The 15,896-nt window shown below is 40.0% G+C and overlaps 2 protein-coding genes across 7 annotated transcripts in view; both read right to left on the bottom strand.

Moving 5' to 3' along the window:
• The window catches only part of MCCC2 (methylcrotonyl-CoA carboxylase subunit 2), a 39,252-nt gene extending 30,619 nt beyond the window's left edge, over nucleotides 1-8,633 (bottom strand). The window contains exons 1-5 of one of the 2 annotated variants that reach the window (XM_035569054.1): nucleotides 8,443-8,633; nucleotides 4,227-4,293; nucleotides 1,149-1,233; nucleotides 782-883; nucleotides 84-211 (exon numbers count right to left, since the gene is read on the bottom strand). In XM_035569054.1, coding sequence (XP_035424947.1) covers nucleotides 84-211; nucleotides 782-883; nucleotides 1,149-1,233; nucleotides 4,227-4,293; nucleotides 8,443-8,580 — 520 coding nt within the window. In that variant the 5' untranslated portion in view covers nucleotides 8,581-8,633. Of the gene's footprint in view, nucleotides 1-83; nucleotides 212-781; nucleotides 884-1,148; nucleotides 1,234-4,226; nucleotides 4,294-8,287 lie in introns of both variants that reach the window. The other variant, XM_035569053.2, reaches the window with a different exon arrangement.
• A 445-nt stretch (nucleotides 8,634-9,078) lies between these two features.
• The window catches only part of BDP1 (B double prime 1, subunit of RNA polymerase III transcription initiation factor IIIB), a 55,816-nt gene continuing 48,998 nt past the window's right edge, over nucleotides 9,079-15,896 (bottom strand). For all 5 annotated transcript variants that reach the window (XM_035569040.1, XM_035569045.2, XM_035569043.2 and 2 more), the window contains exons 40-42: nucleotides 14,745-15,045; nucleotides 13,176-13,407; nucleotides 9,079-11,468 (exon numbers count right to left, since the gene is read on the bottom strand). In XM_035569040.1, the coding sequence (XP_035424933.1) occupies nucleotides 11,340-11,468; nucleotides 13,176-13,407; nucleotides 14,745-15,045 (662 nt within the window). In that variant the 3' untranslated portion in view covers nucleotides 9,079-11,339. The remainder of the gene's footprint in view (nucleotides 11,469-13,175; nucleotides 13,408-14,744; nucleotides 15,046-15,896) is intronic.

The following is a 15,896-nucleotide window of genomic DNA, read 5'->3' as shown; positions in this document are numbered from 1 at the left end:
TTTTTGAAAGAAACAGTGTTTTATCTAGAGATCGTGCAATACCATTGACAAAGGTCATTTGCTATTTCTGCAATGGGACTCACCCAAATATATGCAAGGGAGATGATTTTGCATTGCAATTTCTTGAGCACGTAAGTGTTTCTTAACAGTGATGGGATAATAAGTACCACCTTTGACAGTTGCATCATTGGCAACAATCAAGCATTCCACCCTAAAAATAAAACAAATTTATGTGAGAGAAATACGGTCCTAGTAAACAAATCATTTGTTAATTAAGAACTGCAACACACTCAAGACGCTTGAAACCTTTGGGATGCTCAAGAAAGCAACCCTCTTTACCTGCATTCCCTCAAATACACATTATAGCAGCAGTTGCAGCACTATGATGTTCTGCTTCACAGTCCCTTAGCTCCCTAAATAATTATCTATAGAATCATACTTATTTCCAACAATAGTTTTAGTGGTACTTTTAGTAAGCAAAACTAATTCTTAACCTAGAATACTGTCCTGTCTTTCGAAAATTGCCTTACTGATACACTAATCTCTTTTCTTCATCAGACACCAGAAAATCTGTGTGTCCAACTTCAATATGCAATACATTTATTTAAAAAATCACCTCCTTTTAGCTAAGACTGACTGAATTAAGACACCAAATTTGCTGATTTTTTGGGTCTCTGAAACAAAACACTTAAAAGCTAATAGCTTAACACTGGAAATTAACCAGTATTGTACCTTATTGCTCTTCATATCATCAATAATGTAGCTGACTGCTATCTCTCACCCAGATATTCGCCCAATGCCTGTGATAATTCCTCCTGCTGGTACCTCTTCGTTACCATACAACTGGTAGCCTGCAAACTGGGAGAACTCCAAGAACGGAGACCTGAATAATGACAAAGACCATAACAAGATTTTAAAAAAGGAACTGGCTTAATACTCAAATGCCACTGAATCTCAATTGTAAGATTCAATTCTATTTTTTTTAAATTTCTTTTTTTAAAAAGATGAGTATTTCAAAGAACACATCTGTAAAACTTCAAATGGTGATAACTGCCAGTGCTCATGGAAACTAACGAGAAAACAAGTCTCTTAGAATATTGACCTGAGAAAGAGAATTTGATGTGTTTTTAAACAGAGAAAGTACTTACCCTGGATCAATAAGCCTGTCAATTCTCTCTCTGGGTAACAGCTTTCCTCTTGATGTGTGAAGCTTACGAGCTTTTTCTCCGCCCCCTGTGATACAACAGTCATTCTTTAGGTTTACTCTGAACACAGACAGATAAATCAACAGTTATAGTAAAATTTAGAATGGAAGCACTAAAAAGTTCCCAGCTTTTCAAATATGGACTTTAATAATGCATTCAATAAATAATGATTTTCACTTCAAACAGACTTAAGGTATTGATACAAATGCTTGCCTTTCAGAATCTACTCTATTTTTCCCCTTCATTTCTTATGGCTAGTCTTGATGTAAAGATATTAATAAACACAGTTGCCTGAAACTTTCACCCTCTGATTGGCAATCAACAGAGGGGCTGGAAACATGAATACACAGAGGAAAAGCACAGCAATAAGAATTACAAAATATACTTTTTCCCAAACCAGTTCAAAACAGCTATGCTGAATCCAGTCTTGAAAGACCCAACACTACCAGGATTCAATTCCTTAGATTACTCCAAAGCTGTGAGCATCAGAGTTCAGAAACACAGCATTTAATATCAAGGCTATATTTATCTTTGCTTCATTTCAGCCTGTTACTCGAGGCCAACCTAAATCATATCTTTTGCTCTCTAGAGCTTTGTGTCATTCAATACTTAAGATTTGTTGACACACCTCAGCCTCTTTATAACAATAGCTTATCCAAACAGTGTCTCTTTATGTAGACAGATCACTGATCCGCCTCGTCACTCTAAAATTGTCTCCCCTTGTCCAAAATAAAGCAGGTGTTATTTTGCTAGCATTTCTCCTGAGACTTCTAGATTTCTTTGTTAGCTAAGCATTGCTGAAACAGAGCTTTTAAGCCTACCTGTCAAGCCATCCCTCTTACCAACTTCTTTGACCACTATGAATATCATTTCCTACCTATAAGGCAGGCCAGAAAGCCCACAGATTATTTCTGATTCAGTCTGTTCATTAGGTCTGTATATCCAGCCTAAGTCTAAATCTCGCACATTCTTTCTGCACAGGTCTCTTAAGATACAACCTTTCATATCCACCCACAGAGCTAATACTCTCATCCAAGTTCTCAACATCCCACATCATGATTACCACAACATTTTCTCTGACCTTAGCAGAAACCATCTTGCCTTTCTCATTTACACTTACAGTGCTGCTGCAAGAATCATTTTCCATCCTGTGATTTTTCTCATCTCTGTGCATACCCCCTCTTCACATGCTAATCCTAAATGCTTGCCCTCCAGGCCCTATAGCCATTCTGTTGAACATTTCTCTTTCAGGATCAAGAGGTTCACTCTACCCTATGCTAGACTCCTTTCTGAAGCAGTCTCCCCAACACCGAAAAAAGGTTGGAGGTGTTTAACTTGAAATCTCCTGTTCAATTTCTCCTCTACAGCAATGTCTATAAAGACTTCAGTGTGACTGTGGATTGGTTATGATTCCTGCCAGTCACAAATACTAGAAGTATCTCAGTTGTAAAATTATTTTGCTTGTCATCAGAAATCCACCTGCTGTAATTTTTTTACAGCCCATACATTCTTTGGTGGCACGGAACTTCCTGTTACACAGATTGGTATTACACAGGAGAATGTGATACGGGATTACAACAGACCTACCCACCAGAGCAACAAATAATGAAATATACATTACAAAGACTTCTGGCAAGAGCTCATTCTCTGAATGACAGCTCTTAGAAAGAAAAAGATGTTGCAGTTATCCCTCAAAAGTATTCAGTCTAAGTATCCAATTCTTCTTGGTTGGACTAGATGATCTTAGAGGTCTTTTCCAACCTGAATGATTCTGTGATTCTTGTATACCTGCATGACAGGCAAAGCAATCTCACTTGATCACACTCTCAAAATACATATAAACTTTGTGACAGAGCTCCCTTACTGAGATGCAGAAGAGTACCATGTTCTTGTCCTGTTACAGTCTCTACACCCATAAGAGACACATGGAGTCTATGGGATTCAGCACAGCCTTATGAAGTCCTTGAGCTTCATTACATAGCAAACAACGAAGAATATTAAACCCATACTCTTAAATGTGCTCTGTTCCAAAGTTATACAAGCAGGTGCATTACATAGGAAACAGCATACTATCATGACACACACAAGAAGGTAAGAATTAAAGCTACATGCTTGATCTCAGGAAGCACAGTTTAGCTTTGATAAACCATTTTATTTTGTATTTCTCAGTCAATTGTAATTAATTCGGGTAGTCCTATCAGTCAAGATGAAACCTGAAACACAGGTTTCAATCTTCTAAAACAGTACAGATTTGCTTTTTTTTTTTTCCAGCAAAACTACAACAGAGGTCTTTGTAAACCCCCTTTGAAAGTGAAGAAACTAACACACAACTTGAACAGTAGTACATTTACCAAACCAAGCTTTTATAAAAGCAGGCAGCAGAGGATGAAGCAAAGAAGCAGGTGAAGAGGAAAGGGCATGAGCAAAAACCTTTTGTTAACAGTCCTATCTATTTTAAAAATACTGCCATTAAATTCATTAAAGAAACATACTTTCCATTGATTACAAAGACTGCTTAAAAATGGAACAGCTCTAAATATCCAGTTTTCACTATATTTTGCTTACTTTTTGCCTCTCTAGCAAGGAAATTAGTCTTCTGTTTTATTATATCAACCTTACTTTAACTTATTGTCCTTTTCCACTAATTTATGGACTTGCTGCATTAGGATATTTCTGTGATATTCTGTTGGCAAAAAAATGTATTAACACTAAATACTGTGATAAACAAATAAATGCCAACGTTAAAGACTCTTTTTCTTACTTAAACCGAATTACTTTGAAAAAAACACCAATATTTTGAACCAAGCTAATGTGGACATAAACCCTTTAAAGTTTTCAGCTGACGAAAGACAGCACCTAGATGCAGACAGATGACCTAAACTTCAGTATGACTACCACAATCCACCTAATGTTGTGTCTGAATGAATTGATTAATGGGAAAAATAGTAATAATTTAAAGAAAAACATCTATTTTAGGACTAGTTTAAACAAGTATTCTAAAATCTGGACTAGCATACTTACCTAATCTGATTTTTTCTGCTTGTTCTTGGAGTTCCTTTACCAGCGCTTTCATTCGTTCATAGTTTTCCTAAGTAGGGGAAAAATGTTTCAAGTTTAACCAAGAGTGACAGTGCTATGCTTGAATAAAGAAACACAGAAATTAGTGCACAAAATTTATTTCTCTTCAAAGTTTCAATCTACCTTATTAAATTCTTGTTCTGCACTGTCTTTAAAGTAATAAAATTTCTACCTGTGTGTCGGCTTTCCTCAGGCATCCCAAAACATTTAGTAAGCAACCTTCACAAAAACACTGAATGTGTTTGAATTGTAAAAGGTCAGTTCTAAATTTAATGAACCATTACCAGAATTAGTCATTACAGAGTTGAAATGTTATTTTTCAGGTTTTGTTAATGTTTTGTTACAGGTTTGTTTGCCTTTTACAAATCTAATTTTGTAAAACAAAACATCATGGAGACTCAAATTAATTGCTGCTATGTCTCTTCTACAGAAAGATGAATGACCTAGACTGAATAGAAATTGGTAAACAATTTCTATATTCTTATTGTTTAAGTAGAACATAAAGAGAAAACAAAGCTTTGCAAAACCAAAAAGACTGGTCTTCTAGGCAATATTCATCTATAAAAACAGACTTTTGCAGCTTTTTACATGAGTAAACCAGTACTGAGCTCCACTGCAGAAATATCCAAAACTCTGTTTGATCATTACAGCTGTTTTTACCATTTCTTCAGAATTAGAACGTGTTAGTCAACCTTAACTTGGCTTTTCAGACACACTAACAACTACATAACTGCTTTGAAAAGTATAACCGCAACAAAGCAAAGAGATACATTAATTGTTGCCCAAAGAAATCATACTGTCTTGTCTAATTGCCGTATAGAAGACTTTAAAGTCTACAGAAAAATCAATCTGGAAACTTCATATTCAGACTTGAACACTCAGAACTGGGGTTTTCCCTGGAAGCAGCAAGTGTTGTGGTTTAAGTAGCTTTGTTTAGCTCTGTCTTAATCACAGAAAGGCACCATGTGGTGAAGGGCAAAGAGAATGAAAACAGGTACAGGCGCTTTGGATTCAAACCATTTCAGGTGGACAGAAGGACTTTAAAAAGAAAACATTTCTCTCCCTTTACAATTGCTACAAAGAGATAGAAAATATCCTACTGAACGGTAAAAATGTGTCAGAAGAAAGCAGGTCTTGGGGATTTCCCCCCTGGTACACAGGGTGGGCAGCAAGTCAGCCCCTGTGCCTGGGGAAGCAGGTCACCACTGAATGCTGCGGGCAGCAGGGCTCAGCCTGCACCCGGTGCCCAGGGAGCACCCAGTGCCTCCCAGGAAGATGACAGCAGAACGCTACCTGCCTGTGGAGCTGCCCTGCAGCCCCAGGAGACAGGGACAGGGAAGTCACCAAACTCTGCATCCCCTCCTTCGCTTGTAAGGCTGTGTTGTCTGTTCCAGCACGCTACTCCTCCTTTGATGCTTCAGTCCTTCTCTCTGAACCACCCTCCGCACAGACCCAGCACCTACCTCTACAACTGTTTTGTGTTGTTTTGTTGTTTGTTTGTTTGTTTGTTTTCTCCTAAGCTGTGAAATCACAGGGGAATGACTTACTGACAGTTTTACCATCATTCGCAGCAACACAGAGAAATAAGTACATAGCAAGCTGCGTCTCGTTAATGGGACTCCAGCACTCCTCGGAGATACTATGGACAGCAACTGCAGCCACACACACAACCACTCACCAATGAAGAAAGCAAAGCCTGATTTCAGACCTTCAGAAGACTGCTTACAACTACTTTTTTCCCCTGTAAAAGTCCGTAAGAAAGACATTTTAACTTTGTACTAAAAATCTGCAGTTGTTACAAGATCCAATGTTACTGTATGTGTGAGTGTTCAGCTTGTCTAGCGGCCTCGTTTCCCAGCATTGCACAAAAAACAATTTTCCCTGTTTCTCCTTGTTCAGTCAGCCTGTTTCCTCCACACACACTCACCTTTTTTGACAGCACTGAGATTTAAAGACCACCTTTAACATAGGAAAAAATGCAGCTAAAAATGGCAGAGGAAATTAAAAGGGTTGTAGCAACCCCAGTTGCAGGCTTGCTTATCCAATTCTGAATTAATGGCTCCTGGCAGCTGCTTTAGCTATTCTCCTACATGAAAAACTGTGAAAAGATTTTTTACACCAGCTATGAAAACCACTGCATCCCAATATTTGAGTTAAATTCAGTTAATTTCTAACCTTACCTTTCACGTCTTTAACCACAACACGACATCATTGTATGTTACAACGGCAAAGTCAAGATGTTTTCAAATCTTACTATGGATTTTTGAATAAATGGCTCCCTTCAGAACCAAACTTATTATTTCTACTAATAAGCTCTTTATTAACTGATGTCAAAAAGGCAACAAGTTCTTTCTGGAAACCAGCCTCTGCACCAGTCAGTTCTGTAAAATTCTGCTATTAATATGAGGGTTCCCTGGAACTATAAAGCAAAATCTAGAAGCCAAAGTTACAGACTAATCCTACAGCTACTATATGAGCTGAATTATTGCTACACAAGGTAAGGAGCAGTAAGAGCTAATCTTTAGAATCTTTACATAGACTCTCCTCTATTTTCTAGAACTCAGACTAACTCATTTTTAAATTACATTTTTACCTGTCTGGTTTGACAGTTTACATTATGAAGGCCAGCCTGTCTAGCTGAATTCACAGCCAGAAAAGCAAACATTAGCTGAAGGAGGCAAGACCTTTATCACATATTGTTATGCCTTCTTGTGTTTGTACTGCTACTCCCTGTATTACACTTATTTCAGATGGTTAAGTACCTCACAGCATGGACGCCAGCTCTTTGTGTTTGTAAAGCACCACGTACATTTACACTAGTCTACTAATTATAATTATTTCTACCAAATACTAACACTATTAGGAACCTTACTGCTTGAATGATGTACCAGATGTATCCAAGTAAGTGGGCTTGTCTAGCATAGCCACACAAACTTTTCCTGTCATAATGTCCCATTGGAAACCGCTGCCAAAACTCATGAACATTAATTAAAAAAAGTAAAAATGTATCCTAGAAAAAGTTACTTCTCTCAGAAAAAGTTACTTTACTCAGCTTAGCTGAGTAAACACATTATTGCTTTTTTTTTTTTGGTTTGTAGATGTGAACATACGCACACAAACATAGACACACACTTCATATGTACAAGCTTTGTATATACACATACTAAAGTTTCACACAAGTTTCTGTCACCTAAGTTCTGTCCCAACATTTAGTTTCTGCAAAACTAAACACAGAACTAAAGGAAATATTTCTGTGAGAGTACAAGCTGTTGCTTCACTTGTTGTTATTTTGCTTGGAACAAATTTTAAAACAGATGTGTGTCTTCCTATCAGTTTTGATCCACACCTAAAACTACATTATTTTCAGCCTAACTGTAAACACGATTTTTATCCTCAATGCGAAGATGCTAATAATGCCCCACTAAAATAAATCAATTTACACCAGACACGGGTGCTGTTATCTCCATAAAGAAGACTGTAATTGCACCTGTTTCTCCTCCTCCTCCTCCAGGGATGATTCTTTCCGCTGGTACCCAGCTTTCTAGAGGCACACACTTGACTTTGTAATATTTCACCTGCCTCCAACTCAGGAACTAGTTTGCAAACAGAAGAAAGTTTCCAGCTCTGAAATCACCAGAGACCTCCTCCAACTGCCTGCAAACTCCCCGTCTCCACCTCATTAGTACAGTATCGATCAGCTCCTCAACGCTGAAAATAACAGCACAAACAGGCACTCGGATTAAGAGGAATGTCAAAAAGAAACCCACAGCGAGACGGAAGATGGTACAGACCCATGCCCTTTTTGCACGGCGCTTTTAAACTCAGCCTGAGAGAGATAAAACAGGATTTGGCACTTCTACAAAAAACACCAAAGGGGCAGCAGCAGCCTCGTCTGGCCCCGCGTGCGGGCTGACCGAGGGGCTGCTTCACGAAGCCTGCGTTCACCGCGGGCACCGAGCTTCTGGCTGAGGGACCCCCTCTGCCCTCCTCCCTCAGCCCCTCACCGGCGGAGGGCGGCGGGCAGGGCGCTTCCCCGACACCGGGGCCGCCACCTGCAGGCCCACGCGTGACAAGGGGCGACCGAGCAGGAACAGCGGGCGGCGGCTCAGTCCCGGTCCCGGCGTGCGGCCTGCGGCCCGGCGGCGGGGGCCCGGCCTACCTGGTAGAGCGCGGAGCCCGCGTCGGGCCGCGAGCCCACGGCTGCCACCGCGTCGCCGCGGTACGCGCGGGCAGGGCGGGCGTCGGCGCGACGCAGCAGCCGCCATGGGCGCAGCAGCCGCCGTGGGCCCAGCAGCATGGCGGCGAAGCGCAGCCGAGCCGAGCCGAGCCGAGCCGGGCAGTCCCGGGCCCGCCGCCGCCACTCCCCCCGCCGCAGCCAATGGACAGAGCGCGGCCCCGAGCCGCCCGCCCCGCCGGGCTCCTCAGCGGGCAGGCGGCGGCCACAGCACTGGCCCGGATTGGACCTGGCTCAGACCCGAGCCTGGCTCCGTCCTTTGGCCTGTGTGCGGAAGGGAGAGAGACAGAGAGAGAGAAAGGGTGGGCGAGGAGGGGCTGCTGCCGTCGGCAGAGCTGCGGGGGCTGAGAGGAGAGAGCCTGTTGTGTAAAGAGAAGGGAAATAAAGCCGCACCCCAGACAGAAAGCCAACAACAAAATAAGATGAAGTGTATTCATCTGCTTCCCCCATGCAAACGTGCCTGCATGCAGCACAGTGCGAAGCAGAAGTTGAACCCACACTTTCAACTCTTTATACATATAAGCATTTAGAAATGGCAATAAATATTCCAACAAACACAGGTAATATAAAATAATTTATTCACATAATTTACATATACAATATGACAACTTTCTTTGAAACAGAAAGCTCATATGCAGTAATACGGGTGTCAGACGCGTCTTCAAGCAAAGCAGTCTTGTGCCACATCTCTGTAAAAATGCTACAACTAATCGGCATTGAGATTTCACAATTCCTTTCTTACATCCCCCACCATTACAAAACTTGCATAAAACAGAACACAGAGTTGTCTCATCTCAATTCAAATTAAATTTGTTCTTTAAAAAAAATTCCTCTAACAAAGTGCACGTGGTTTACTGCAGGGAAAACAACTGTACCCCAATTAACAAGGTAGATAAGGCACCTTAAATATTGGTAATGAAATAATTATTTTTATCTTATAATGTGAATGCAAGCTAAAATATATGCAACAAAATATAGAATGGGTATCACTTTAGAAAGTACTTAGGGCAATTATTTCATAGCCAACTCCCCACAAACCTATGTTTAGGCTATGCCAGTGCAAGTGATTGAAACATGCCACATCTATTAGGAACTAAGAACTTGCTTAAATGAAATATCTACAAGATATACTATACATTGAGCTTAATGTATACATTAACCTATTTCATAATATTTACAGTAAGACAATACTTAGATAAACGTTTCAAGTTAAATGGATTAGGCAGAGCACATGATACTGTCTGAGCAGAAACTCTGGTGGTGGTGGTAGATTTGTCTTTTTTTTTTCTCTTTTTCTTTTGACAATATGCTTTCCAGTAAGTTACTTTCTACTGGGAACATCAGCCTCTTTATCACGTCAACAAGATGCTGTTGCTAGTGCCATATGTCCTAGTATAGCAATTTGCAGTAGCAGTAATTTTTTTGTGCATTTTTCCTTATTGATAAAGTTTTAAAGGCTCTTTCATAAGTCTTGCCAGTAATTTCTGAAAAGGCGAACATTCTCAAACTTCATGAAGTATTTCAAAATTAAGTAGATACTTATATGAAAATATTTGCCAGTCAATGAATAACCAGTCCAAAACTGGAAATAGGCTAATACAGTTTCAAAGTTTCTCTTTTTATGATCATTTCTTTTGCAAAAGTACTTGCTGTTTCACGAGATACTTGCAAGTATCACGAGAAAGTTAGACTACTTAAATCTACACACTCATTGTGTAATGAAGTTTGAGAATGAGTATTTCACCTTTCATTGACCACCTGGCTTTATGAGACTCAAAGAACTTTCTTATTTCATCAAGACAATCTTCTTCCTAAGCAAGTAAACAATTACACCAAAATCTCAAGCTATGCCATTGAGTTACAGTAAAGTAATCCAGGAACATGGGGAAAGCCATTCAAATTCAACTGCTTCCAAGCAGCAAATCCTTTAGCAACCTCACTGTCCAGTCGTGGTTTAAATTTAGTTCTGTTTGTGCTAATTTACACAAGTGAAACAAAGGACAGTGGTAAAGATATATACACCTATATGTAAAAACAAGGAAAAGAAATGGTATCCAAACCCTTGTTTTCGAATTTGGAAGGAAATTAGCATGTATATTGGGAAACATTAACCTCTTCCTCTCACTCCAGTAGGACAGTTGCAAAGATTTACATTGTGTAGCATCACTCAGTAAATGAAGCATGTTTTTCAGGGTTTTCCTCTATACATTTTAAAGGAGACAAAACCATTTGGCTTTTCAGGTTAGGGTCTTTTAATTTATGCAAGACTTCTTAAATATAAAAATACGTAGTTTGGAGACGCTAATGAAAATAACTGCAGTGATGAACATATCTATGTATTTACTATGCTACTTTCAGTATTTGCATCCTGATCTACAGAGATTACACTATATATAAAAGGTTCATTCCTCCTTCTAACATACTACTATAGCATACTTCACAAAAAGAAGTAAAGAACTTGTATAACCAGTACCACAAGCTTTAGCATTATAGTCCAAAGGGATCCTTGTCACAAGAATAAGCATTTTTTGCATCACACTTTTCTGGAAGACAGCCATGCACCCATTTATCAACATCTAAACAAGGGAAAATTAAGCCACTGGTCCATCCAATGGCATCAATGTAGTAGTTTAGGTTACACTAACATTTTAAAAGTATCCAGGTCACTTTGGAAGAAATTGATTCCATCTTTAGGGAAGTTTACTAACAATAGCTTGGCTGATGGTAAGTTTGGCACAACAAGCAATAGAACAAGCACAGACTTTTAAAAATAATTTCTTGCTGTTGTACTAAAATCCCACAATTTTTATAAAGCCAATTTGCTATTCTGAGTCATCTACTTCCATAAAGATGTCACTGAAAAAATACTCAGAGATTCTGGTGGGCTCTTCTTCCTTCTTTGGATCTTTAGCACAAAGGGGGTGCTTCTGAGATGGCTCATTACTTGGAACCTAATAGAAAAAGAAAAGGGTACTCTTAACAGTCTTAATCTGTTTACATACCTATATATACACACATACGTACACAAACATATATACATACACACATACATACATGTGTATAAGCATATGTAATACATCTGCTTGTGCTTCCTATTCAGACAGGAAGTTTAGATTAAAAAATAGGAATTACTGGAAAAAGGAAAACAAGTAGACTCCTTTCTCATCCTCTGCTAACTAACACCAGGAATATTTCTGCAGGAAAAGCTGATTAATATTTTGAGATAGACCATGTACTGGACAGCAGTCATTCCCTTTTATTTGACTTCATATATTTGCTATGGGTTTCAGTTAAAACAGAGGACTATTTCTGCAATTTGTTCCCCAAGTGTCAGTGTTGAGGCCCATCCTCTTTAATATTTTTATTGATGATTTGGATGAGGGAATTGTTTGCAGACAACACCAAACTGGGGGGAAGTGTTGATCTGCCAGAGGGTAGGAAGGCCCTGCAGAGGGACCTGGGCAGGATGGGTCGATGGGCAGAGGCCAGTGGGATGAGGTTCAACATGGCTAAGTGCTGGGTCCTGCGCTTTGGTCACAACCCCGTGCAGTGCTACAGCCTTGGGGTGGAGTGGCTCAAAAGCTGTGCAGAGGAAAAGGATGTGGGGATGCTGACTGATGCTCACTTGAACATGTGCCAGCAGTGTGCCCAGGTGGCCAAAAAGGCCAACGACTTCCTGGCTTGTATCAGGAACAGTGTAGCCAGCAGGACCAGGGAGGTGATTGTCCCCCTGTACTCTGCTCTGGTGAGGCTGCACCTTGAGTACTATGCTCAGTTTTGGGCCCCTCACTACAAGAAGGACATCGAGGCCCTGGAGGTTTTCCAGAGAAGGGCTAGCACAAAGCTGGTGAAGGGCCTGGAACACAAGTCCTGTGAGGAGCGGCTGAGGGACCTGGGGTTGTTTAGTTTGGAGAAGCGGAGGCTCAGAAGAGACCTTATTGCTCTCTGCAACTACTTGACAGTAAGGTGTGGGGAGCTGGGGGTCGGCCTCTTCTTGCAGATAATTAGTGATAAGACTAGAGGGAATGGCCTCAAGTTGCACCAGGGAAGGTTTAGGTTGGAAATGAGGAGACATTTCTTCTCAGAAAGAGCAGTCAAGCATTGGAACGGGTTGCGCAGGGAGGTGGTGACATCACCGTCCCTGGGAGTGTTCAAGGAAAGGCTGGACCTGTTGCTTAGGGAAGTGGTTTAGTGGGTGACTCTGGTAGCAGGGTGATGGTTGGACCAGCCGATCTTGGAGGTCTTTTCCAATCTCAATGATTCTATGATTCTACAAGATAATTCAAAGTCAAAACTTCACCAGATGAAAATTATCATGCATACACACATAAACAGTTATCAGCAGAAGCCCTTACAGCTTCACCCAAATCTTGAAGGAATGTACAAACCTTCTGCAACTTCTGCAAATGTAACAGAATAGAATAATGGACTACAACTCTCAGAGAAACCAAAACATTCATAGATGTATGTGCACAGAAAAAAAACAACTTAGTTCCTTTGTAAATTTCCTCGACATGCACAAGTTAGGATCTATTTATTAACTGAGACAGATCTCTCTCCAAACTTGAACACTGTACACCCACCTACTCACTTCTGAAACAACTAATTCATTGTTCTTCATATCTCAAAATTGAAAGGACATTCAGAAGCAAACATACCGTAACTACAGCATCAGCAGTTATGTACTCATACTCCACAGATGATGATGTGCTTGTAGAGGGAAGGGAACAAGATTCCTTACTGGATGGAGTGTTTTTTTTCTGATTTCGCTTCAGGGTTGCAATCTGTGGTTTCTGGATCTTCCCTCTACTCTCCTTGGTATCTTCTGCAGAATCAGAACTACTTTTTTTGCAAATTAAAGATAAAAATCCAAATGGTTTTCGTCCACCCCTATTCAAAACAAATAGAGTCAGAATGTCATAGATTGCTCCATTAAAGCAATATATAAACAGTATAGCAGGGGTCCAGTTCATTACAGAGCAAACACACACCTCAGATGCGCATGAAAATTCTAAGAAACAGAAAGTTATTCCAAGACAGGCTGTTTTTATTACTGAGTAATTTGTCACATGAGGAGTTTTACGAAGCACTACAGAAACTAGGACCTCCAACCCTTAGAACAGGAACCTACCATTTGTCACTAAGCTAAAGCCTGTAAAAAACTACCAAATCTTCAGAAAGAGATCCCAAGAGGAACAGAGACTTAGGCATGAAGAAAGAAAAAGAGCACCCTCTGTGTCATCAATGAAAAAAAGAAACCTGATTCTCGACAATGGGGCTACAGCAGACTATTTTAGACCACAGAAAGAAGACTCCCTGCTGCTGGGTTTCAGAGTATTGTCAGCATTATACCTAGTAATCAAACTTCTGTACAAAAACAGGGAAGAAATCACAGTGATGATGGAGGTACAGAGTATCAAAGCTACTTCTTACGTTGCAAAGAGTTTACAAATTAGGAAGTAAACCCTAAGGCAAGGATTCTTAATTTTAATGCATCACTACCCAGTTACTGTGGAAATACGAGGTACAAATAACCAATTTTGTTAGTCACAAATATAACGAAAGAATAAACAACAGGATCAGGACAGACCAGTGGAGCACCACAGCTGAGACCAGTGAGCACAAGTGCAATAGACAGCAGGAACTCAAACACTTAAACACTATAGAAGGGTATATTAAAAAAACAAACATAATCCAAACACTTTGACAGACCAATGAGAACAATTTCTTTTGAGCCGTCAGGCTTGAAACTCCTTTGGGGAAATGGTGCATCTTAAGTTAGGCCTAGAAATCTAGTGTATGAGTACTATACCAATAATAAATTTTATTGGCAGAAGGACAAGAATCAAAACAAATGGAGAGGTACATATATCCAAGCATAGACTGAGCTAAGGAAAATGACAATTATCCTAAATGAGTATCAGAGCCAACAGATGTCTCCCTCACAAGAGGCATCTGTTAATGTCTACAAAGATATAACATACATCAGTAGTGTCCCTTGGTGTATCTGCTCACTTAATGACTAAAATACATCAAATTTCAAAGGAGACAGTTTGATCCTATTTAATTTGCTGAAGAAGATAAGATACTATAATTCTTACCCAGGATGGTCACAAACAAGGGTACTGCCCTTTTAATATAAAGTGGAAAAATGATACCAGAAACTCAATATGGAAACAATGTCTTTTTAACAGAAAAGGCTGATAAAAATATTATTCCGTAAATACCTGAGTAATGGAGTTTTTGAAGATTCTGTTAGACTTCCAGAAGTTTCCAACTGTGCAGGTTCATGCACATCTCCTAGTTTTCCTTGCCCACTTGTTTCTGCTTTTCTGCTGCAGGTTACTCTAGATATCACCTCTTCTTCCTGCTCAAATTCTGAATTCTCAAATGATGCTTTACCTAAATTCTCCAAAGTTTCATGCTGACTTCTCTCACCTAGTGGTCCGAGTGACATAGACTTGGACACCAACACAGAAGTAAGTACCTTTTTCTTTGCTGAATCCTCTGTTTTTTGAAAAGGATTCCCTGTAAAAGAGTTGAGTTATTCAGTGTTATTCAAAAACTTCAGTTAGTTCTTTCAATGATAACCTGTTAAGAGCCCAGAGGAGGGCTACCAAAGATGATCAGAGAGCAGGAGGAGCACCTCTCCTATGAAGAAAGGCTGAGAGAGCTGGGGATGTTCAGTCTGGAGAAGAGAAGGCTCTGGGGAGACCTCATCATGGCCTTCCAGTACCTAAAGGGGGCTTATAAATAGGATGGGGAAGGAATCTTTACTCAGGTAGATAACGATAGGACAGGGGGAAATGGTCTTAAACTAAAAGAGGATAGATTTAGACTATACAATAGGAGGAAATTCTTCACTCAGAGGGAGTGAGGCACTGGAAGAGGTTGCCCAGAGAAGTTGTGGATGCCCCATCCCTGGAGGTGTTCAAGGCCAGGCTGGATGGGGCCTTGGCCAACCTGATCTAGTGGTGGCATCCCTGCGAATGGCCAGGGGATTGGAGTTAGATGATCTTCAAGGTCTCTTCCAACCCGAATCAGTCTATGATTCTATGATAATACCACAGTCCAAAAGATGGGGGTAATGTTAAGATGGCTTGCATCACAAGAGAAGGGCTGAATTTATTTTTTTTTTGTTGCTGTTCTCTTTTTTAAAACCACTACAAATTAAGAGTTCACAGTCTACTTTTAAAGTCTGTAAAATCTTACAGATGCTATGTGGAAAAGCTGGGAAAAATTTGAGGAAGTGTGTTTTTACCACCCACATCCTTTACAACACACAACAGAACTTAGTTTAGCAATCTAGCTGTGTAAGTTTCCACAATTTCTCTTTCAAGTTTATTTCGGGACAAAGAAGTAGTTTTCCAAATCCTTCA

Source organism: Cygnus atratus, chromosome Z (assembly GCF_013377495.2).
Source record: "Cygnus atratus isolate AKBS03 ecotype Queensland, Australia chromosome Z, CAtr_DNAZoo_HiC_assembly, whole genome shotgun sequence".
NCBI lineage: Eukaryota > Metazoa > Chordata > Aves > Anseriformes > Anatidae > Cygnus > Cygnus atratus.
The sequence above is the reverse complement of the archived record's forward strand: the minus strand, read 5'-3'. Positions and strand labels throughout refer to the sequence as shown.